A 25047-nucleotide genomic window follows, 5' to 3' on the forward strand; every position below is an offset into this window, starting at 1 on the left:
ATCCATTCCAGTAAATAGTATTCAAATAAAGGCTAAAAGCCTTGCTCTGATGCAAAGACTAATAGTTAGGATTGTGTTTTTAAAAAAAAAGGTTCTTGCTTGTTTTATACCACCCTAAGGGCCTTGTTTTGCAGTTTCTAAACAAAATAAAACATCAGTAATGGTAGCAAGAAAGCTGAGTAGTTTCTTTGAAAAATGGGTCTCTTAACATTTCACTTAAACAATACCTAACAAACAACGGCTGGATCTATTTATTTATAACAACATGTTTTAAAACATTGTGATTTATTTATTTGTTTCAATTGTATTCATTTCCTGTACATAACTGTTAATGACTACTGTGTATCAGTATTTTGGCTTTTTTTAAACTATGTTCTGTTAAAAGTGCTTTAATCAATTTAACTATAAGCTTTCAATTCTTCCTCTATGGCTTCAGCAAAAAGATTGACTACTAATGTAGAATCTCTCAAACTGTTATGTGCAATCTCCTCCATTTCTGCAATTTTTTCTTTCTCCAATGTTCTCATCTTCTTCAGCATATTCTCACCTCTTTCCTAGAGAAACACAGATATTACAGGTCAGTTTTACCATTGTTGTACCGTTTAATCGGTAGCATCTGTGAAAATGTGACAAATCTACTTCATGACCTGCTAACCCCGCTTATTCATGTGCTTCATTCATTAAAAAGAAATGAAGGTGATGTGGAGTCGTTACTGCTGTTTTCCTAGTAATACATGTATTTTAAAATGTTATCCTCAAAAACTAACAGGAATGTTAAATCATTGCTTATTCTGCCCCTGTTCAAAACCAATATAATGCTTTTAAAATACTGGTATGCTGAATCTTTTCACTAAAATATGGTAATGAACAGCATTAATTGGGTCTTTATATAACAACACTGTTCTGCTTTTTTTTTTCTTCCTATTCATTGTTTCAACAAAACCCCATCCTTTCTATTACTGCACACCCGAAGTCACCTTAGTTGACTCTATAATTGCAGCTGCTACTTCATGTTTCTTGTACAATTCATGCTTGCGGTCTGGCTTTGACTGAAAGCGTGGCTTTTTCTTGACTGGATCTTCTGGTCCATAGGCAGGGGAGCGTGTTTTCTTCAGCTGTTGAATGTTTGGCACAAAGATGAATGGTTTGAAAACAGACCTAAAATATCAAACGTACGATGTTAGCAAATGTTAAGCTCAATTTGACGTTCATTTTGACATTTGTCTATTATTATTATTTAGTCATTTGGCAGATGCTTTTATCCAAAGTGACTTACAGGGACTAGGGGGGTGAACTATGCATCACAGCTGAGTGCAGAGTCACTTACAATAGGACCTCAGTTTTACTTCTCATCAGAACAATGGAACACAAGGAGGTTAAGTGACTTGCTCAGGGTCACATACAGCGAGTCAGTGGCTGAGCTGAGATTGAACCTGGAACCTCTTGGTAACAAGACCCTTACTTTAACCACTGGACCACCAAGCCTTATTCTATGCTAAATGACAATATGAATTGCTGTGCATTAAACAGACATAGTTCTACATGTTGTTGGGAATATATTATTGAAGAATGTAATAACAATGACATAATTGTACGCAATAGTAACATATTCATGTACCACACAGAGGTTTCAGAGGCTGAAGGAAAAGACAAATTAATTGTCAGCAAGCCTCTAATTAAAGATCATATTTAATGACAACATTTAACGTCACCTTGCAGGATCAGGTGTTCCTGTGAAGTAATGAACACACGGCAGCCGGGGATCCTTGGGCAGAACAGAGGCCATGCTTCCAGTTGTCAGAAATCCACCTTCCATATTTATGCCACTTTCTTTGTCTCTGAGAATGTCCATCATCGTTTCAACGGTTATATTTCCTGTTAAAACAAAAAATGCACACACCTCAAAGAGCCTGGTGGATATTCATCATTTCTCGATAAAACAAAATCATATTCAACTCAACAAATGAAACTAATAGAGAGAAAGAAAAAAAAAGAAATGAAAGAGTACAGATTATATTTGATCAAAACATGTTGTTATAATGGTTCTTTTTCATATCTGCCTACACAGCTATGTTAAATGTTTCATTAATGCATGATGTCAACACTTACAGTTCATGCTTTATGGTGTGGTTAAGGAAGTGCATGACAAAATGTATTTTAGGGAAGGTTGGGTCAATTTCAAGACAGCCATGACATGTTAAAAGTGCGTGATATGTGCTTAGAAACCAAAAGCTCTGAGTGATGTTTGAATGTGTCACGTAGGTCAAAAGTAAAAAACAAAACAAAAACATTTCACAAAACAATACCTAACAAAACTGTTGGATCTATTTGTCCATGCGCAATAACATGTTTTTAAACATCATGATTTTTTTCAATTATATAACAGCAACATGTTGACTCCCACTCAACTAAGCTATTGCAACTTTAGAAAATGCATGCTTCATCTAAATTACCGTTATTTTTCTCTAAAAGTTTGCGACCTTCACAGGATCTGCTGCCAGATGCATCGATTCTTGCTGTATTCAAGTACGAATAAATAACAGCAAAGTTGAACTCTCTCTTACAATCCCACCAGCCTTTGCTCTTAGCATAGTCCCTCATATCTGGGTGTTCTCGGTCGATTTTAGTTGTTATGGAGTACTGGTTGGAAATGTTGCGAAATCCATCTAAAAAAACAAAAGTCAAAAAGCATTACAGGAATTTGTTTTAAAACTAGATATGAGATGTGATGCAAGTGTTGACTCAAACAGAGGAACTGGAAGTTGTTTTTTATAAATCGAAATTAAATAGTGGACTTAACACTTTGAGACCTCAAGGGCCCGCCTTAGTGCCGTTTACAGCCGTTCTTTTCTCACGTATGCTCAATAACGGAGTTACTTATTTAATTATATCACTTAATTTTGTATTCTTCAGCTCGACAAAAATAATTCAGGACTGGAAGTGTTAAGAATTCACTGACCACTCTATTTAGCCTTTTTGTGATCTCCTCTTCTGTTACTTGCCTTCTATTTTTTCTGCTGCCCAGTATTTCCCAGATGTCTCCAGAATCCAGGCCTCTTTCCGGTCAGCAATTAAAAAGCTGTTGTGGTAAGTAAATATGGATTCGTCTTCCATGCAGTTTCCTCCTTGCCCATGTCTTTCAAGAAGCTCTGCGATGACTTCTAGTGCCTTCTCGGCACTGTCAGCTCTTTCAAGACCAAGTCTACAAATTGAGAAAGGATTTATTTAAAAAAAAAAACACACTTAACATTTAACACAAGAGACTGAGCCCTCACCAAGTGCTTTTGACCTCTTATAGTTATGCACCTGATTAATATATCCACTGTTTCATACTTCTACCAACCTGACAAGATCCATGCCAAGCAGCGCCTCAGAGTCACTGGCCTCTTCTCTTCCCCACACAGCTTCATTGCCTATGCAGACTCCGTGCTCATTGGCCCCCATTTCAGCACCCCAAAGCCAGGCAGGTCGACTCAGTACAACAGCATGAGTGTGTGACACCTGCTCGATCTCTATATAGGTGCACTAAAGTTGTGTACACAGAACAAAGAAAAAAATGGATTAGAATATATACTAGTGCAATTTTTTAAAAAAAGCACCGATCAAATTTCAAGCTTTATATATATATATATATATATATATATATATATATATATATATATATATATATATATATATAGTACACACACACACACATTTCATCTTCCAAGTCATTTATGGGTTATATACCTGGTTGTTCAGCTCATCAAATATAGAGTAGCATGTCTTTATATAACTAAAGGTTTATCTAAAACAAAAGGTTCACCAAAAGGTACCTCAATCTTGGCTCCTGGTTCATGGCTTTCTGAAGGAAAGTAAACCACCTCTTGAACTTCATCACATGGCCTGTCTGAATTCTTTCCAAAAATAATCCGTTCTCCTACTGTTGCAGGTGGGAGAGCCACAAAGGTGTCACAAGAGCGAGGTGGGAGGTGTGCAGCTGCCATTCTTAATTTAAATAGGAGAAAGAGGTTTAGGATATACAGATCGTTTTATAGATGGGTTACGCGTCAGGAATACACATGGACTGAGTGGTTAACTTGATCAACCTATACCATGCCAGAATAAACCACAACCGGATTATTATTATTATCATTTAGATGTATTATTATTATTATTATTATTATTATTATTATTATTACTATTTTACAGCACTGGGAATCATCCTGGGTTGCAGCAACCACAGGTTCTGGGAATACCTCTAAAAACTTTACAACTATCATATCATATCCAGGTGGATTCCCTGGTACTGTAAAATTCTCTATAGAAAGCTGTGGTTCATCTGGGCGGGTTAGAGTTTGATGAAATGTTTTAATACACTCCTGCACAATTAACATTGCAAAGTAAGAGATCGGAAACGGACTAGTTGATTACAGAACCTTTGTAATGCTAATCCTAATCGCCAATTCTGCATAAATAAATAAGACCTTCTACCCATACTTTTAAAAAGCATGCCCACCGATCACTTACTTATAGTTACTTATCACCAAAAAGTATTCGCATTTAAATATGTGAATAACAACATTTATAATGTTACCTGTTACTTCGTTTAAAAAATGTTTCGGTTGTTTTGAACTTGTCCACACACAATCTTCACTTTCATTTCACACTGCGTCATACCACAGCTGGGTCATGGGTCATCAACTCTGAGGGGTTAAAGTTCGACAAAAGAAAAACTCAAAAATTAATAAATTAAAAGATTAAAAACGAACAGTTTTTGTTTATTAATGACATGTAGACGATTTGTATACATTATAAAACGGTTTAATATTTTAAAATAGTTTAATTTTAAAAACAACGTTTCGTTTTGTTTTTACCCGGAAGTAAAGGCTTTCATACGTAGGCCTTTGTTTTTAGGGAGCGATTGGTATATGTGGTTGCTTGGTTAGGTTGGTTATTTGATGATTTTTGTGATTTAATTTTCAGCAATTGTTTGCCCTCTGGGTTTGCAATCATGGGGAAGTCATTTGCTAATTTTATGTGTAAAAAGGATTTTCATCCTGCCTCGAAATCCAACATCAAGAAGGTAAGTAAACACTGAAACCGATACAAATGTGTTTACTGTACAAATGCAGTACATCTACTTAATCATTTACTGTGTAGATTATGTGTTTTATATTAAAATAAATTCAAAAATGTACATTTACAGTAGTTAAAAATGACTGCAAAATCTTTTTAAAATGTACAAAAGTACAGTACATGTATTTAGCTCATTCCTAAAGTGTATTTCGCAGATATGTGTGTTTGTTCTTTATTGTGTCAATAAACGTGACAGAGATGACGATACAATGATGAGGCCACATGTAAAATATTTATAATCCAAGGTGAAAAAAAAAAAAAAAAAAAAAAGCAATAGGACTTTTACTGGCTGTACATTGATTTGTGAAATTGATGTTCGAATGATTCCCCTGATCTAAATATATATCGACAATTTGAAGACACCGTTTTTCCATTATGTTCTGTTTGTGAGTGGATTACACCACCTGCTGTTTTTATTTTGCATTGCATCTTTATTTTATCAGTCTGAAAATTTGGCTAACAATTGATACATCGAATTGCACATGAAAAACTAAGTCCTCCACTGAAATCCAGGTTCGTGCTCGATTGATCATGACTCTATCATTTTAGCAACTGGAACTGTGATGGCAATACCTATAGATTTCCAACAAAGTTTGGTCCTGTAAACAAATAAAACAGTACAGGGTACAGTAGGTAGTTTCTTATATTTTTTAGGCTTTCTTTTAGCCCTGTTCTGGTTTGGGCTTTCAGATTCCTCCTACTGCTTCCCATGGCTTGAGAACCACTAGTGCTAAATTATTATTGCATTAAAGATGTATTTATTTTGCAGGTGTGGATCGCAGAGCAAAAATTAACATTTGATAAGAAGAAACAAGAAGATTTAATGCAACAGTACCTTAAAGAACAGGACACATACAATAACAGGTGAATGTGGCCCACAGTTGTAATTCTACTAAACCATTCTAACAGCTGCACTATACATAAGTGTATTTTATTTGCAGGTACACAGTTATAGTAAACCATGCACCTGGTTCCTTCCATCTCGAGTATTAATACATTTTAGAGTAGTATCGAGGACAGCATGTCAGTGATATGTTTTAAAAATGGTCAGTTTCTTTTTTTTGTTATTACTGCACAGATCATTTGGGCTTGAAATGAATTGGCATAAATAACTAGGACACAAATATTAAGTAATGCCTGCTATCTTGCCATAATCTCATGGGAATCAGACCAGTGTTGTAATTGGGGAAACCCGTTATCTGAGAGTGTCAGGGAATGATTTGCACTTAATACAAGTCATGTATACAAAGCTAGTACTAAAACATGGAGTGACTCAAACTGCTTTAAAATTGGAGTCTTATTTAACCTATGACCCCCGCATACCACAAGCTAGCGTTTTAACCACTATGCAGAAAAGCTGGGCTTGTATGCATTCGTGGTTATCTCTTTTAACCTCGTCTAATCTCCCCAACACTGGACAGAATCCGTAATGACAGTGCATCACACAACACTGCCCGTTACACCTGCTTTATGTTGCTTGAAGAAAGGCCTACCTCAGTTGCAATCGGTGTCATTTCTAGATTGCCTTAAAAGTTTTTGTAATTTTAGGAGCATCCCAAAACCTACATATTGAAACTGTTTATCTGGATGAGATTTTTTGTCTTGCGTTGTCTAGATAGAACAAACAAACATCACATGCTGGCCCTTGCTATTACCATTCAGCTAAAGCCACTTTTTGTTATTTATATTTTCATACCCCTTGCATGGTAATTGCCTGTGAAGCCACATGCTCCCCACCATCAATGTCATAGTAGACAGCATGCATCTAATTGTCAACAGCATCTGTATTGATTTCTAAGGGCAAAACCTAACCCAGCTCCGTTATCAAGGGCAGTATTGTGCTGGTTAGGGCTTATATAAAGTCTCAGAGGATAGCATTGTTAATTCGTGCTGTATGATTCCTATCTCAAAGTGCACTGCTTGACTCAAACACATGGAGAAAGAGGATTTGAAGTTATTTGCAGGGCATAGTGCAATGTATGTGACTGCCAGCTTTCGTTTCCTGGGGCCGCTGTTGATGCAACAGGTAGAAAAGCCATTTTGCACGATTCTCACAGAGCGATAAGAGAAGTCTTTAACTCTATATGGGACCTTGTATGGCAGTGCCATCTCACTGGTGGATAGTGTAGAAGTACAATGTGCAGAGCTTTAGAAAGAGTGTATTGTTATAAAAAATGTGGATGGTTTTATTTATTTTGGGATGACTTAAGGTTTGCACTAGAAAGATTACATTTGTTTCTATTATACGGTGCTTGTTATTTCACTGTATGACTTGAGATATAGATATTGAAGTTAGTGAATTAGTGACCTGCCACAGTATAGAATGGTATATTGTTCACTCTCAACGTGGCCTTATTGTAAATTATCGAATTGTGAAATTACAAGGGAGCACTATATAATAAAACCAAAAAAGTCAGTAATAGATAAAGGGTTACAAAAATCCAACCTGCTGAAACTACTGTAGTTACTGTTTGCTGTAGGATCAAGGAATATAAGAAGGCTAATCAGGTGGGATATCAATGAGATTAGAATGTGACACAGTGATTTTTTTTTACTTCAGTTTTATAAACTTTACTGCATCCGTGACAGTACTTCCTTTCTTTTAAAGAGACAATGTTACTTGAAGCTACTTACTCTTAAAATATACCTTCTCTTTTAGAGTGCTTATGGGCGATGATCGAGTGAAAAATGGTCTCAATTTTATGTATGAGGCACCACCAGGAGCATCAAAAGGTACCTGTCTGTAATATTGTACAATATATATCTGTGTAAATATTCATAGATGTGTAGATGTGTACAGGGCAGCAGTGTGGAGTAGTGGTTAGGGCTCTGGACTCCTGACCGGAGGGTTGTGGGTTCAATCCCCAGTGGGGGACGCTGCTGCTGTACCCTTGAGCAAGGTACTTTACCTAGATTGTTCCAGTAAAAACCCAACTGTATAAATGGGTAATTGTATGTAAAAAAAAAAAAAAAATGTAATTGTATGTAAAAATAATGTGATATCTTGTAACAATTGTAAGTCGCCCTGGATAAGGGCGTCTGCTAAGAAATTAATAATAATAATACAGTAATACTGTTTTTTTTTTCTTTCCTTCTTGCTACAAAGAGGAGACAAAGGAGGTAAGAGCTTCAGTGACTCCACATGGTCTTTTTAAAGATTAAGATGCCTTTATCATTTCGTGCAGTTTGTTGATTCTAGTTTGTGGTTTGTTGCAGAAAGAAGGGGAGTCAGATTGTAAATTTGAATGGCAGAAAGTAGCTCCTAGAGAAAAGTAAGTTGGTTGACATGCAGACAATTTGTAAAATAACTTTACAGAAATAAAATAAAATATGCGCACAGAAATGTATTATGTATCATAATTGCTTTTAGGCTAAAATTGTGTGTGTGTGTGCCCTAGTATGACTGTTTATCTGATAGATTAGCCACTGTCTATATACATTTAGTTATTTACGTAATTATTGAATTTAATTCAGTAAATAAATAATACTTCTGGTCATGCTTTTTTTCATTGTTGAACATTTAAAATCATTTTATTCCAAGTGTTAACATATTTTATTTCCCCATACATGTAGATATGCCAAGGATGACATGAACATCAGAGATCAACCATTTGGTATTCAGGTAAAATGAAACTTTTAGTTTCAGCTAGGGATAAGCTTTTACAAAATATCCTGATAAATGCATCCCTGGTTTTGTATTTTTATTTTCCAAATTCCAGGCTCTACTCTCACAGTAGGGCCGTCCCTGATCATGTAAATATCCTATATTGATAATCTTGTAAATATTGAATCCTGTGTATTTTGTAGGTGCGGAATGTAAGGTGTATTAAATGTCACAAATGGGGACATGTGAACACTGACAGAGAGTGTCCGCTGTTTGGTTTATCTGGAATCAATGCCAGCTCAGTGGCGAATGATGAAGCAGGTATGTTACCAAACATATTTAGGAGATTAAGTATAATATCTGCTGCGTGTAGATTGTAGATCATTGGATTTTTTTAATAGACCAGTTCTGTAAGTCTAGTTGTTTTTTCAGTAAACCTAACGAAATATAGTGGCCCACAAGATTCAATACTTGGCCCAATACCAAGTCATTTTAGAATATTACAATCAAACCTGTCAGCATACAAGAGGATGATGGAGCATCAGAAATAAATTCAGAAAATGGAATTGCATAAAAACACATATCATCCACTTTCAATTCTGTTTCCTTCTGTAATCAAGCATTGCAATCACGCAGGCCTCGTCTTTTCTGACTCTTCATGCACTTTACCATGCAATCTATCTACTTGTGAATGATAAAAGCTTAAAAGCGAAACATTTTCAATATTTTTATACAGTACTATGGCTACACATGCCTGAACTTGATGACTTCGGAGCTCAGAATTCAATTTTTGAATGTTATTTGTTGGTGTAAAACTTGAATTGTCTCTTACTAATTACCTGAAAAGAAAATAGCAATCAATTTAGACTGTACTTTGACAAATAAGTTTCAATAAATGTTTGTTCCTTTTTTTTTCCTGGAACTAAGTACTGTACGTGAAAGCTGAAAACTGTCTCGTCTGATGTGAAAGCAAAAGGCTGAATGGCTTTTGTAGAGTGTTTGTTTTGTATTGATCTTTTGGAAGATAAAAGCCAGAAGGGCATTCATAATGATTGATTGATTGATTTATGTATTTATATATTTATATATGTGTTATGGACCGTTGCCGAAATCGGGCAGTTGCTGTAATGCACGGGCAGTTTGCGAATTGCCCAGCTGCAGTGGGCAGATGCTGAATTGTCAACTGCCCACATCCACCCGGGCTGATGATGAAGAAAGATTTCAGTGCGCCCTGTTGTAACAAATGAAAGGCTAATGGAAAGTAACACAGCAGTGTTCATCCTCTGGATATCTACTGCAGTTCTCAATAATAGTTTGTCAGTCGAATAACTCTATTTAATCATTAGACTGACTGAATCGTTTATATTTATTTCTATTTATTTATTTTAATGAAATGCTGAGGCGAATGTCTGATTGTCTGAGATCTGATGTCAACTAATGTTAGACATAAAATAATATTGTTTCAATGTGTAGAACATATTTTCTACAGAAGGGAAACTAAACTTTATGTAAGAAAACGTTTTCTTCTCAGTCAAATTGTCGTTCATATTTCTAAATAAGAAAAATACAAACTTTGTTGTTGATTTAATGATTAATTAATATTGCTATGATAAATTAGCTTTGGCACTGCGTTCTTCCTGAGTTTCAGGTAACTATATTTAATAATAATAATAATAATAATTTATTTCTTAGCAGACGCCCTTACTTATTATTTTTTACATACAATTACCCATTTATACAGTTGGGTTTTAACTGGAGCAATCTAGGTAAAGTACCTTGCTCAAGGGTACAGCAGCAGTGTCCCCACCGGGGATTGAACCCATGACCCTCCGGTCAAGAGTCCAGAGCCCTAACCACTACTCCACACTGCTGCCATTAACTGGGTAGCTTTTACATGTTTAAACTTAACTGTGATTATTAGTCTCATGCTGATATTCAATGATCTCTCATTCAAACAACGCAACTCTGCTCAGAAATTTGTATTGTATTACTGCAATAAGAATAAAATAAAACATTGTTGCATTTTTTTCTGGACTCATTTCCCCCCTCACAAAGGTATTCACTCTCTATTTGTATTATACTGTATCTGTTAAAAATCGTTCTTCGACAGGGTGGCAGTGGGCAGTTGACCAGCCAGGGCAGATGCCGAAATGACATTAAATTCTAAGCTAATTTGCCATTTGCCCGCCGCAGCTGGGCACTTCACCAACTGCCCGGGCATTACGGCAATGGTCCATAAAATATATATAATTGAAATCAAAGTGATAAATCACAATTAGAATACTTTTTATTATATTTTATTAAAAAAAGAAATTGAATATAAATCTGAATGTTTTATATATATATATATAATATATAAAAACATTTGAATTTAGTGTTAATGGCTTACACTTTTTTTTTGTAAAAGTTCTTCATATTTTGCTTGGAAAGTTCACCTGCATGTTATTTCCCCTTGTGTTGCTACTTTTGCAATCAGGAACTACATCAATAATAACCTGTTTATTCAGACAATAGCCTGCTTCTGTGTTGTTGCTAGTGGGAAGGTAGGCGAGAACTCCTCCTGTGCTGCAAAAAGAAATGCAATTATTGTGTATTCTGAATCTTCTAACTGCCGCTTTGGAGAATAATATCATATGATTTGCTCAGCAGAAGATCATTGAGTTGATTTAGTTGCACTTTTTGTTAACAAAGACACAACTGAATTCCTACTGTGGAATCAGTGGAAATGTAGACAGACGTCAATGATACATTCAGATTGTGATTTTTCTTAACAGGTCCGTCAATGCACCCCTCCGAGTTAATGGCGGAGATGAGAAACAGTGGGTTTGCACTGAAACAAAGTGTACTGGGGAGAAACGTGACTCTTTGTGATCCATCACAGGTAATAATCTGTTTTAACACAAGACTCAACGATATCTGTGACAGATCCTGAATTTAAGTTTGATTGCTTTGAAATGGCCAATTATCCTAACCACAACGCTGCCTGCCATCCAAGTTTAGTCAAGTGGGCAGAGTTAATGAGTCTGCAAAGCAGTCTTAGATTTCTCTATTTCTCCTTAAATAGTCACGGTTTAAAACTACATTCCCTTCTCCATTTGTATTTATTTGTACTGCAAATAAATCTCTTTTGTCACCTGACAGATATTTTAAAACTATTCAAAACATGATGTATCTATTAGGGTGCAGTGGTTTGAATTGGTTGTTAGTTTGTCATGTAACATGTTTTGTTTTTGAAGGAGTATGTTGCAAGTGAAGATGAGGATGATCCTGAAGTTGAATTTTTAAAATCGCTTACAACAAAGCAAAAAGAAAAGCTGCTCAGGTATGCCTTTTATTAACTACAGAAACTCACCTTGCTTAACAGCTTGTTGGATTTCTTTTGTATCAGTTTGCTTGGAGAAGTGTCCTTTGTTTGAGAGAGATCAAGCGGTGTATTCAGGGGCAAATGTTTCCCATCTTTGAATGCACTTGTAATGATGACAATAAATGCTTGTTGCAGTGAAAACGGTCCATTGTCTTAATCTGATCTAACATGCTATCTTATTTAAAAATTTAATGAAAAAGAAGGTAAAGCTTATTCACAACAAAAACAGTAAGAACCCATTGTGGCGCCTTTAACTAGGTATAACAAAGTGGTGTTTGTATTGTGGACACAAGCCTTTGGTGTCAGCTGGGTTAGGTTGCACAGAAATCTGAAGTAATTGATGATGAAATGTAGGTATTAGGCAGAACCTTTTTAGAAGGTCTCATAGATGCTGTGAATCTTGACGGCCCACTTGGTTAAAAGATAAAGTGGAGCTTTTTGTCTTATATTTTCATGCTTTTAAATAAGTGTGTCCTTATTAAATGTATCCTTCTATGAAAAGTTCTGGATATTATTGTGAAAAGGGTTATGATTTTGTTTGTTTTAAAAAGCCATTTGTGTCATCTTTTTATGGTAGAAAGTAGAAAATTGCGGTTTGAGTATTTAAGCACTTTTTTTGTATTGTTTTAATAAGGAAACTTGATCGCCTTGAAAAAAAAGGGAAGAAAAAGAGGAAACAGAAAAAGAAGAGCAAAAGCAAACGCAAGAAGCAGAAGGAAAGCAGCGAGTCTTCCTCCTCCAGCGACAGTGAATCGGAGACACACCACAAGGACAAGAAGCACAAGAAAAAAAAGTCTACCAATGGAAGGAAGAGAGAGAGCAGCGACGATAGTGATGCGGAAGAGAGGTCAAAGAGCAAAAAAAAGAAGTCATCGACTAGTAGAGAGGAAAGGTCAAAACAGAACTCGAGAAACAAAAGCCCAAGAAAGGAGAGTAGGTCAGAAAGCAGAAGCCCCAGCAAAGACAGAAAGGAACAGAAACAGAGAAGCGGAAATGGCAGAGAGATGTCAAAAGAGAGGAGCAGGAGTAGAGGCAGGGAAGAGGAGGTGAGAAGCAAAGGAAAAGGAGGTAGGATGACTGAAAAGAGAGACAGGCATGGCAGCAGAGAGAGGACCACAGGAAATGGAGGCCAAAGTAGAAGTCAGAGTAGAGAGAGGGGCACAGAAAGAAGGGAAAGAGTCCAGAACAGCAAAAGTAACTGTAGAGAGAGGCACAGAGAAAGAAGGGATAGAGAACGGAGTTGCAGCAGAGAGCGGCACACTAGAAGAGATAGAAGCACAAGTCACAGCCGAGAGAGGCATCCCAAAAGACGGGACCGAGACAGAAAATAGGAATTGTAGTAGAGTAAAAACAGGAAAGAGCCCTCAATATGTGAATACCACTGCAAAAATAAGAGAGAGGGGACATATATTTTGTGTCAGGGGATAAAGACTTGATAGAAGCAGGAAGGTATTTGATTTTTTTTTTTCCTCAATACGTTGTTACATTTATTAGTGTAAAGGTTGAAATTTAATTCAATTATTTTGTAAATGCTGTGTACATTACTGGATTTTCAATTCTGTTTTGTACAGCTATATTCTGTACTCGTGCAGTTTGTATTTGATTGAGAATATTTTATGACATGTAAAAGTCTGTCTGTAAACAATTGGGGTCAAAACTATTGGAACACAACAAACCAGAGCTTGCAATATCCCACATTATTGTATTCCAATACCCTCTGTTTCCCATGAACAGTGCAGGTATTTTTTAGGAGTGCTCCTTTTCATCATTCTCTGATCCAGACCCCTTGGGGGTGTGTGCTGGACTCTGAGATTGTGCTATCACTTCTCCGCTATAAGTGGGTCTGTGGTGCTTGATTTGCACATCTGAGAATTTTTTTTTTTTTTTTTTTTTTTTTTTTTTATGAATGCTTTTCTATCTGGAGTAAAAAATAGAGAGCAATTCCATGAGAGGCCGCCAGGTGGACTCTTCAATTCAAATTCGTTTTTTTTTTTTTTTTTTTTAAGATTCAAGTCATTGGTACCGTAATTGAACTTAGACTGTTTTACACTAAAATCCAGTAACTTTTTTTTTTTTTTTTTGTTCTCAAACGGACAGCAATAACTTGTAGAAAATGTGGATGACCTTATCGTTCCAATGCACAATTTAAAGTAATATAAACTAACATGATTTTTGTCTAAATGTCATTAAAATATATTTCCTGTCTTAATGATTAAAATGTGAGTCGCTCTGGGACTCTGCAGTTGTTTACATCAAAATAGAAATGACGTTGGAATCAAAAGACTATGATTTGTAGACAAATAATGATGTTTGTGTAAAAATACATTTATATTGCATTTTATTAATCACTTGGTCCAGCATACTTCTTATAATTATTAATAAAGTATGTTGAACACCATCGAGTATTGATTGCTGAAATTATATGAATATTAAAGATGTATAAATATCTGAACATCTAGTCACTAGCTCTTGGAAGGCTCTTACAATCCATGGTTCTGTATAGTGGGGGTGTCATTTCAGCTCTAAAATGTGGTGATGAGTACCTACTTTTTCGCAGTACTGACACAGAATTGGCAAAGAGCTTAGTCTATCAATAAAGGTAAATTAATAAGAACAGTGATGTATCTTGGAAACAGCTTGTGCTGTAGTTTTTGTGACTGCCTCTCGTTTTGAGATGGTTTTCCTCTGTATGGGTCATTGGGTAATGTTACAGAAATCTGCGTAACACCTGTCAGAACCATTTGATTTTGAGAGTGGTTTTTCAAGTCAAATCTGTCCTTTCTGGTCCTCCGCGGGATGGCAGAGGTTTGCAAGACATAGCAGGATTTCCCATGTTAAAGTTTATTACAACGAACAGCTACGAGGAAGTCTGCGGTGTTGCTGACCAATCACAGCAACAAGCAGCCCTTACGAAATTCTACCGTTACGTTCCCATTGTGCATTACAAATTCCACTAACGTGTCAAGATTACGCCAAAGCACTCGTGAACTCAAGTAGTCGTTAAAGAGCGATTGGAGTTACGATGGTGTTCGGGAAACACTGCAGTTTGCAAACGTTGTATTTACGTCGGTTGCACGATGCTTGTTAAGTTGCTTTTGGGAAACGGGACCCAGACTGATTCAAATACCGGTATTGTATTGTGGTTCTACTCGCTGGAATACACGGAATACAGCTGAACAAGAAATTGTCATTAGCCTATATAAAAAAAAAAACTAAAAAAACACGTATTTTTCTTCATCGCCTGAAACAATGAAAATTGACATTGTTCAGTCCAAAAATCAACCTGCATTACAAGACACCTTATGACCACCAATTAGTCTTGTCAATGTAACATTGTCAACTGTGGATCATGTTTACAGAGCATTTGCCACATCATTTTGTACTAGATTTTTTTTTTTATTTTTTTTTTGTAAAACTGCTTTTAATGTTACGGAACTACAAAGTAATAGCGCGTATTTGCATTTGGTTTGCTTTGTGAAAATGTCTGTTGTGTATAAAGGCGCATTTGGTAATACGTTTTGAACTTTTGAATAAACCAGGTCCCCGAGTTTTGGTCGTGGGCTTTTGTCTATAATTGACCATTTTGTTTGTGATATGGAATCTCTATCCCTTGCACACAAAAAAAACATATAGTCTTGATAGCACAGACGTTATTAAGACATTTAGTAAAGATGAGCCATTTCCTGAAGGAGATGCTTATGACTCAGAAGGGTAACAATTTGCCATATATTTTTCCAGAATCTATTGCACCTGAATGGTCTTAACCACTGTTCTACTGCTAAAAACAAAGCAGCCGATTGGAATGCAAGTCCCGCTGTTTTTACAGGTTCTGTTCAATAAAACGTGACAAGGCTTGCAGTAATCACTGTGTGTGCATATTAAGAATCGTTGAATAATGTTTGGATTTTTGTTTTACTCATGATGGCATTCATGTAGCCATATTATGAAGAGATGTTTAAAAAAATAAAAAATGCATTCCCTGTCTGTTAAATATCTTAATATTGTGCCTCGAGCTCAGCCAGTAATGCATATTGTTAGAAAGTGTTGGGTTATAGTTAGTTATTTTAAGATTATTTTTAAAACAACCATGTTCATATTTTCTGCTAAACACTTCCATTTGTCAGAAGAGTAGAAAACAGTGAGCAGTGTGGAAAAACAAAACGTTTTGTGAGTGGGAAACTTTTTAAAAATGTGTTGTGGTGTTTATTGAGTGTGTGCAGGGAATGAATTAACTTGCACCCTTTCAGCCTTAAAACCATAGTTCTATTAATTCCGATTCGATTGTCTTGCAGTTTACTGTCTGTGAGCAAGCTAGTTTGCATCTGGAAATGTATTCTGAACAGATCTCTATCAAGTGCTTTGTTATAGTGGGTGGAAGAAACAGAAAATGCAGATTGATAACAGTGTTGAGTTATATTCAGACACTTGTATTTAATTAAAACCGGCTGAATCGTCTAGGCTAGATGCCTAAAATGTAACGTGTTTTAAATAAGAATATATATATATATATATATATATATATATATATATATATATATATATATATTCTTAATTATTTGTAATTAATGAAAGGCCTGTTTTTATAGAATTTAAAACAGCTCAAGTTACTGCCAAATGTGTAAAACAAACCAAAAAAAGGGGTTTAAATATGAAAAACAAGTTGAATACATTATCGGCATTATGCAATCTAACAGGCTAATTCTTGTGTACTATGCTCGATTGTTAAATGAATATTTCTTAGGGTCCGTATTTATGTTGTCAATGATTAATCCTTCCTCTCTAGCTCATTAGATTTCGATTAAGAATGATTTGGTGTTAATGTAATTAGTATGTAATTCTGATGTACATAATTACTGTAATTACAACACTCAGGTAACCCAGTTTATGCTAAAAGGTTAGCTTCAAGCTCCACAGACTTATATTTCATCCTCTAAAAAACACTATTACTGGTGCAGTTTCTGCTTTCATGTTACAGCAAATAACATCAACAAAAAAAATATATACTGCACCTGGTAAACCTTTCCTAAAAGCAACTGTACAATTAAACAATGTTAGGAATCGAACTGTCATTATGTCTGGCTGGATTAAAATAAGGAAGAATGTTCCTATTGTTTACTTAATTTAAACATGCTCATATTGTGTATTTTGTTATTTTAAACAATTTCAGTGCGGGTTCTATGTATCATGAGATTAAATATATCTTAGTGTTCTGCTGTGGACATTTCAGCGTTGTCCTTATGGGACTCTGACATTAGTGTTGTGAGATGGAAATTAAGAAAGACGTCTGCGCCATGATGTAAGTGAAGTCAGCGGAGGAAATACAAAAAATGACAGTTGCAAAGATTCTGAGACCAGTGTATGCTATAGGCCTACATTATTATCAGTGTAGGGTATATGACGTTTTTATTTTCAGATAACAAAAGGGGTAGTTGAAAAGAAAACAGGTCTAACATGCTGCATTTGTCTTACATTTATTTGATAATTACGAACACTCGTGTAGGCTAGAGAGCCACATTCAACAACCTGTTTGTTCACATTCCGCGGGGATCGCTCTGTGTGACTTCAGAAGTTGCTACGAAGTGCTCTGGTTTTTCCCATAGTGGTCTGGTGACATTTTTTACCTGTAGATGGTGCTAAAGTGTTGGGAGCGTTGCGCTGATAACGTTGAAATACCTGACGAAATAAAATAAATAATGTCAGATGTACAAATTCATAAGAGTACCCTGCAATTGTGAATTAAAAAATTCCATTATTGTTTAGAGAACAATATGTATAGAAGTATCTTGCACCAGCCAAATGTTATCTTGTAATGTAAAAAAAAAATTGTATCGACACATTTATCGGACACATTCAGGTGTTTTTTGCATTTTATATATTTTATATCTTGGAAATGTATTTATTTATTTATTTATTTATATACTTTATTATTGTTTGGTATTTTTGTCTATTTAAGGTTTTAATCTGTTAAATAAAATATATTTTGTATATTGATACTAATAATAATAAATAACTATAACACACACACACACATATATATATATATATATATATATATACCAGGCTCATACTTTTGGGGCGAGTCTGGAATGATGGACATATTCTGACCTCAGAAGGGCAACGGCAGGCCATGGAGCCCCTTGATCAGTGAGCTGGAATTGTGACATTGTGCCCGGGCAGAGACTAGACCTGGATGCTTTGCTTTGATCTCTTTTCATTGCAGCATGAAAACAAAGCTGACTTCTGCCCGACACCCAGCAAGAGAGCATTCCAGAGAAACGCAACAAAAGCCATAACTGACAACACCTTCTGTCCGCCACCACAGACGACTCTTTCCCCACGGATTTAACATCACTTAGATCGTGTAAATCTTAAAAGTACCAAACACATGCAAACTGTGTTTGATTAAGCAAAATAAACAAAAAAGCATATCCTGATATCAAATACATATTTGCTTTCATGTAGAAAAATAAGATCATTCTCCATCTTTAAGGCTGAGATGTCCTATTTTGTCGTTGAAACGTGCTCATTAAAGTCTGATATTATTTATTAGTCATCTTAAATAAACATCTACATTTTTACAATGTTTACATCATCATTAAATTTGCAACAGAAAAGTAAAACTTAAAACTTACTTGTCACTGCCAGTAAAAATGATGTTGAAATTGCATAAATCTTTGCATTAGATGCGTTACACTGTAAATCAAATATTCAACAATTAAACATTGCACTTGTGCAACATTATGACACTTTGTAATTGATATACCTAATGTTAAGTTTGGTAACACATAATATTTTTTTTGTGTGTTGTCAATTTAAATGAACACTTTAAAATAGTTTTCTTGGTTTATATTACATTCCTAAACATTCAGTTTTATAGTCTATGTTGCAATGTTTTATATTTTACTCTGTAAGAAATGCAGTTTATTTAAATCTACCCATGTTGATGTCTGAAGAATGGCATTGTCCCATGTCATTATTTAAAAAAAAAAGATTTGATATATATATGTGTGTGTGTGTGTATATACAGTTTCCCTTATCTTAGCTGTAAAGCCAGCCGTCAGAGTACAAAAGGAAATGAAAATAATTTTCCTCTAAATAATTGCCTTCTGGTCAATTTAACTGTGCGTTTTGAAAGAGATTGTCTAAATGAGATTCCTGGCCCTACAGTGTTCCCAGGCTCTAATTATTCTTCGGGGTTTTCTTTAGAATCCGACGCTGCACTGGGTAATCACAAAGAAGTCGGAGAGCATCCTTGAACCTTTTCAGTGTAGAGCTACTGATATTCAAATAACATGCGAGCACCGTTTGACTACACGGCGACACAAGCATTTCAAATTCTCCATTTGCATACATCTTTTACTCTTGAAAAGCAATGGAACAGTTCCCTTCCTATAGCATCAAACCAAGTGTCCCGTTTTTTCTTTCTTCTTTCCTTTAAACCGCTTACATGTATTCTTGCCAGTTTCCCGTTTGACATGCAAATGGCAGCAGTTAATTTGGACAATTAAAATAGATATTCAAGGGAGCTTTGTCACTACAGAACTCGAGAGTTTTCCCTTTGGACAAGCTCAGATAAAGTTGGGAGAACAAATGGTGTCTAGGAGATTAATTAGATATTTGATAAGACATGAATCCCTGATAGGGAATACAAGGCACTGGGGACTGCTGTGCTCCAAGTCAAAATTAATAACATTTAACAGATTTTCATGTATGTTCCGGGATATTAACTACCGATGTATCCAGAGGAGAAAGCATGGACGTCAACTCTTCTGAACAGTCATTTCTATTTGTGATTTGTAAGACTGATAAATAATAATGGGTATAGGCATATATATATATATATATATATATATATATATATATATATATATATGCATATATGCAGATTGTACAAAGTCAACTTTGCTTTGCCAATGTAGTGTGGACACGTATTTGTTGAGTTGCACATTGCAATACTTTTCTTTGAATAGTAACAAAAACAAACAAGGTCCCCAAAATAATTTCATAAAACAACAAATATCAATATCGATGAATTAATGATTAGATTTCTTTAATGAGAAGAACTTTTATACTTGCGCAATTTTATACAAGTAAATGCTTCGAATCTCTTTAAAATATTAGGGTCAGATTACTCGAAGTATAGGAACGGTTAACTCATTTTAAGTAGTCTTTTACATACATACTGATATCCACAAAGTGCATCAAAAGTAAAAGGAAACCCCCTGAATTTCAGGAACCCAGCCACAAAACTAGATTAACATTTACAAGAAAAAAATAACATGTGCTCATTAATATTATTATCTGTACAAAGAATGTATGCGACAATAGTCCATATGCGTTCATCAGAGATGTCCTCACCTTGTACAGTTCCTTACAAACAAGTCTTTTTGTTTTGGCTTTTTACAAGAACTCGGGGCTTGTCGGCTTAGACGAACAGTCTATTATATATTTATATAATTACTATAGGATACTGGTGTTCCTATGTTTTAAATAGTTTCTCTTCCATGGCATGTTTCTGTTGTTAACTTAGTCGCACAATTAAAGATTTTCTGATTTAAAATATGAAATCTTTACGTTGACCACGTTGCTTGACATATTTTCATTTTCGCTTCCCAACTCCCAAAACCCGTTTTCATATTCAAAAAAACTTTACAATTTTAGCTTAACTATTTTAGTTTTTTTGTTAAAGCCAAGTTAGATCACAAATAGTTTAAAATATGTTGATTATGATTCGATTTGTATAGGGGTGTTCTTTCCCTGCACTCTGTTCACCCCTTCTAGAATGAGGTCGGGCGACTCAGATCTGGGGGTTTCCAAGTTGCTGGTGTCAGTGTCGCTGTCGCTGCCCTTTCTGCCTCCTCCGCCGGCGCTGTGGGTTTTAATGTGTTTGCTCAGGTGGTCGCTTCTCATGAAACGTTTGTTGCACACCGGACAAGCAAACCTTTTCTCTCCAGTGTGAGTCCGGAGGTGCCGCTGAAGTTCATCAGACCTTGTGAACCTTTTGCCACAGAAGAGCCAGTTGCAGACAAACGGTCGCTCCCCAGTATGCCATCTCAGGTGGGCCTTGAGGTGAGACGTCTTGCCGTAGACCTTACCACAACCGGGTATGTGGCAGCTGTGGAGCCCCTTCCTTCTCAGGCTGGCCCCAGCTGGCCCGAGACGCTCTGCTTCTTGACAGTTAGGGCAGTCGCAAGTTGCCCTGCCCGAATACCTCCTTGCAGATCTGGCTGAGCCTCCAATCCCCGTGGCGGCTCCCGAAATCATCACATTGGCTGTGGAGGAGTCGTACGCCGGGATAACGGGTTTGAAACCTTCTTGCGTCAGCAGGTGTTGCCCTGTGGACAGAAGGTGAGAAGCTGTAGGGCTTATCCCGGTGGAGCTAAACGCAGAATGAGTCAAAGTGGAAAAATCTGGGTTGTAGGTGTTTAACTGGGAGTGGAGGGAAGCTTGGGGTGCCCCGGAATGAAGAGAGGTCTGAAGAGTGCTGGCTGGGTTCTGAACCTCCAGCCACGAGCTTGGGTTGGTGTGAACATCCCACCAAGGTGACGCTCCATTGGCAACTTCGCTTGAGATGCTGGAGTGAAATCCAGATTTGTACCATGATTCGTATGGATGCGCCATTCCTACCCTGGGGTACAGGGTTTCAGCTGAAGTATGGACTTTGGAGATAAAAGCCGACTGCCCCGAGTCCTGCGATGAGACACTAGCTGAGTTTGAAAACAGGCTACTGTAGTCGGCACCGAATGCCGATGAGGTCGGGGAGGTGGATGTTATGCAGAAAGCACTGTTGGCTGAGCCAGCGTTAGAGGTAAGTCCGGTGGATCCTCGGCTTGTGGTCACAGCGAACCCGGAGAGTCCAGACCCAAGGTTACAGCTGGAAGAAGATCTCTTCCAGGGATGAAAGCCGCCCTTTGCAAACGCGCTGGAGTCAGGCAATGTAGTCAGTGGGCTCGTGCTACCAATTTTGTTGCAAGTTGCCGCCAGCATGGCTAAAGGAGTAGTTCCAAATCGTGGTTCTTCCTGGTAACAGAAAAGTTTAAAACTGTCGATTGCAAACTTAGTACAGATGAAATGTATGTTATTTAAAAAATAAACATACAACGAGATCAAATGTATGCACAGTAATGTCTACAACCTCACAATAAATATATCGATTCTGTTAATGTTTGCCAGTTAAATACAGTTGGATATTCTGTTTTCTTGTTTGTTTGTTGTTTTGGTTTTTTTAAGTCAGTTTAGCATAGACAAAAAAGGTTTTTTGTGTGTTTGTTTTTTCTTAGCATTCCAAAGTTTACATTGTATAATTAACTTTGTGGGTATCTTAATCAGAAAGTTTAAAAGACAGCTAAACGATTTAGCCTAAAATACATACTTAAGGACACACACAGTAGATTTGTATACATTACAAGTGGCAATCCTCTTATCGGAAATAACATTTATTTACGCTTAAATAACATAAATCAACAATAAAAAATAAATAAAAACATATTTAATCCCCATAGTTGTATTTGTTGACTTGCCAACTAAATTACAATGATCAAGTAAACCAAAATCAAACTTTAGAAGCACTTAATCTACTGCATCGTGTTGTTCTAACTTACCCCATGTATAGACGTTGCCATAGCCAGGGCCTGCTTTGTGTTGAAACAGCAGTACAAAAAACAGACTGCGCTGTGCGTGTCAGAGTTTGGTCGCTCTTCCTCACCCCTTTACTCCAGTTACACTAGTGACTGCACTCTTGGCTCAGAACTCCTAACTCTACCTAGTTGGGGGAGCGCGGGCTTTCAAGTACAGTTGGTCAGAATACCCAGCCAATCTAAATGCTGGAAGCGCAGCAAGGAGAGGAGCTCGTCCAATAAGGGACACCGAGATGACAGAAGTACTGTAGCGCTGCACGTCAATCAATAACTGTTGCCTGGACCCATCATTCAAGACATCAGAACTCGTGTATTTTTATCAGGTTTCTTTTTTTCTACATGCATTAGTATCTTCATATTTCATAGATTTCTCTACTCTGTTCACTTTAACGCACAGAGAGTTGTATTTCTCCAAAGGGTAAGCTTAAGGGTTCACATAGTTTTAATGCCGCTCTTGGCAATTCTACTTTTAAATTGCATTTATTTTACTTATGTGGTTATCTTAAATAACGACTAGCATATGTAGAATTACGATATGTCTTGTTTTCATTCTTTAAACATTTCGTTGTACTTAAAAAAAAACAGTTAAGATTTATCGTGTGGTTTTCCAAATGAACAATTTTAAAATGACAGTGTCTTAGCTATATAGAATCTGAAGCAGAATAGAGTGTTTTATGCAATTACTATTCCAAAATGAATATCGTTTATGTTCTTATAACTGTAATTGTGTTACATTTAAGAGATCATTAATAATAGCATTTCTTTTTAAAAAATTCCTTGTGTGTACCTTGTTACGTTGTGTTGTTCTTTTCAGGTTTTACAAACTACTGTTACAACAAAAAAAGAAAAGAAAAAGAAACCATGTATCGGTCCCGGTGTGTTCTGTATTTGAGTGATCGTTAACGACAGTGAGTTTCTCTGAATAAGCGACACCGAAGTGTGTGCTGGAGGCACCTGGAATTCCAGCACTCTACTCGTAAGGAAGTTGCGCATGATGTATGGGTGAAATGCAAATTCAATTGCCGTACTGAACTCTACATCAAGCATGAAACAAACTGAAGCTTACCCATGGGGGCCGTAACCTCGATCATATGGACTTTATGTCTGTCTCCTCTGGAAAAACTCTCTCGGAAGAAATATAGAAGGCTCGTGCAGGAGTCGTCCCGCGATTGTGTCAGGATCTCTCTTACAACAGGTGAATCCTTTATCCCAATGCATGGGTTTAATTTGCGGACTCAGGTTTTTAAAGCGATTTATATATATATATATATATATATATATATATATATATATATATATATATATATATATATATATATATATGCAAAGAGATAGAGAGAGAGAGAGAGAGAGAGAGAGAGAGAGAGAGAGAGAGAGAGAGAGAGAGAGAGAGAGAGAGAGAGAGATTTGTTTTAGGTGTATAGGACATGTCTTTCAAAAGTTTGTCTATATTCTCGGGGGGGGGGGGGGGCAATAGGCTATACGAGTAATCAATTATCGATAGCTTGTTCTATATTTAAGTAGAGTACATTTGACAGAAACCTTCCCAGTGAAAGTTGCTTTTTTTCCCCAGTAAAAAGGCATTTTAAAATAAAAACAACAAAAAATCAATGCATTATGCCAATGTGTTCCGCTGGCTGTTCAAACATTTAGGGGTAATGACAATGTAACAATGGTAGCTTTGGAGTGAATCATCATCCTTTTAAAAGTTAAAGCAATTTTCGGGAGAATTGCTTTCAGCAAACGATGTACATTAGAGTATTCAAAACGGCCAATAATGCTCTATTATAGCGCCTGAATGCTGCTAGTCAGCCCAAGTCCAATCTGTGCAAAGGCTCAGTGCCTTAAACCCCCACCTATGGAGAGGTGAATATAAAACAATTTCGTTGACTCACAGGCACGGAGCTCGAAAATTGCTTCCTTTTTGCAATCATGGCAATTTGACTAGAGTGAAATTAGCGTTATTAAATGTCTATTCTGCATAAACAAATTCTATTGAAATGCAAAATTGCAAGACCTCATAAAAATTTACAAACCAAAACGTATTTTTTAAATGTTAATTGCAGGTGCTCTGATTTTTTACATTTGTGTTACTATATTAGATTGTATACGTTATTCTTTGAAACAAATAGAGGTTTATATTGTGAGTTTCTATCAAACCTGTCACAAGCAAGGGTCCTTTGCATTACCCCAGTTTTCCTTGCAGAATACAGCCTATACATGAACATTAAAAAGTGAGCACCTTCAAATTGCAAATGGTTGCATTCATTTTCGGATAGAAAAATATTTACCTTCGCAGGTAAACAGAGACGTGTTATTTTGAC

At 36.3% G+C, this 25047-nt stretch overlaps 3 protein-coding genes across 3 annotated transcripts; 1 reads left to right on the plus strand and 2 right to left on the minus strand.

The window, feature by feature from the left end:
* Positions 1–250: 250 nt before the first annotated feature.
* On the minus strand, positions 251–4690 carry scrn3 (secernin 3). Its single transcript, XM_034043915.3, has 8 exons — positions 4577–4690; positions 3816–3987; positions 3344–3525; positions 3003–3202; positions 2454–2666; positions 1713–1875; positions 978–1158; positions 251–554 (listed from the first exon to the last, which is right to left on the minus strand). Exons 2-8 carry the CDS (start codon positions 3984–3986, stop codon positions 399–401), a joined length of 1266 nt encoding a protein of 421 aa, XP_033899806.2. The 5' UTR covers position 3987; positions 4577–4690; the 3' UTR covers positions 251–398.
* Positions 4691–4861: 171 nt separating this feature from the next.
* Positions 4862–14484, plus strand: cir1 (corepressor interacting with RBPJ, CIR1). The gene is made up of 10 exons (XM_034043489.3): positions 4862–5065; positions 5888–5982; positions 7778–7851; positions 8225–8238; positions 8335–8390; positions 8692–8740; positions 8926–9043; positions 11497–11603; positions 11959–12044; positions 12721–14484. The coding sequence occupies exons 1-10, from the start codon at positions 4994–4996 to the stop codon at positions 13415–13417; spliced, it is 1368 nt and encodes a 455-aa protein (XP_033899380.3). The 5' UTR covers positions 4862–4993; the 3' UTR covers positions 13418–14484.
* Positions 14485–20119: 5635 nt separating this feature from the next.
* On the minus strand, positions 20120–22854 carry sp9 (sp9 transcription factor). Its single transcript, XM_034045543.3, has 2 exons — positions 22688–22854; positions 20120–22106 (listed from the first exon to the last, which is right to left on the minus strand). Exons 1-2 carry the CDS (start codon positions 22706–22708, stop codon positions 20811–20813), a joined length of 1317 nt encoding a protein of 438 aa, XP_033901434.2. The 5' UTR covers positions 22709–22854; the 3' UTR covers positions 20120–20810.
* Positions 22855–25047: the final 2193 nt, after the last annotated feature.

This window comes from Acipenser ruthenus, chromosome 11, assembly GCF_902713425.1.
Source record: "Acipenser ruthenus chromosome 11, fAciRut3.2 maternal haplotype, whole genome shotgun sequence".
Classification (NCBI taxonomy): domain Eukaryota; kingdom Metazoa; phylum Chordata; class Actinopteri; order Acipenseriformes; family Acipenseridae; genus Acipenser; species Acipenser ruthenus.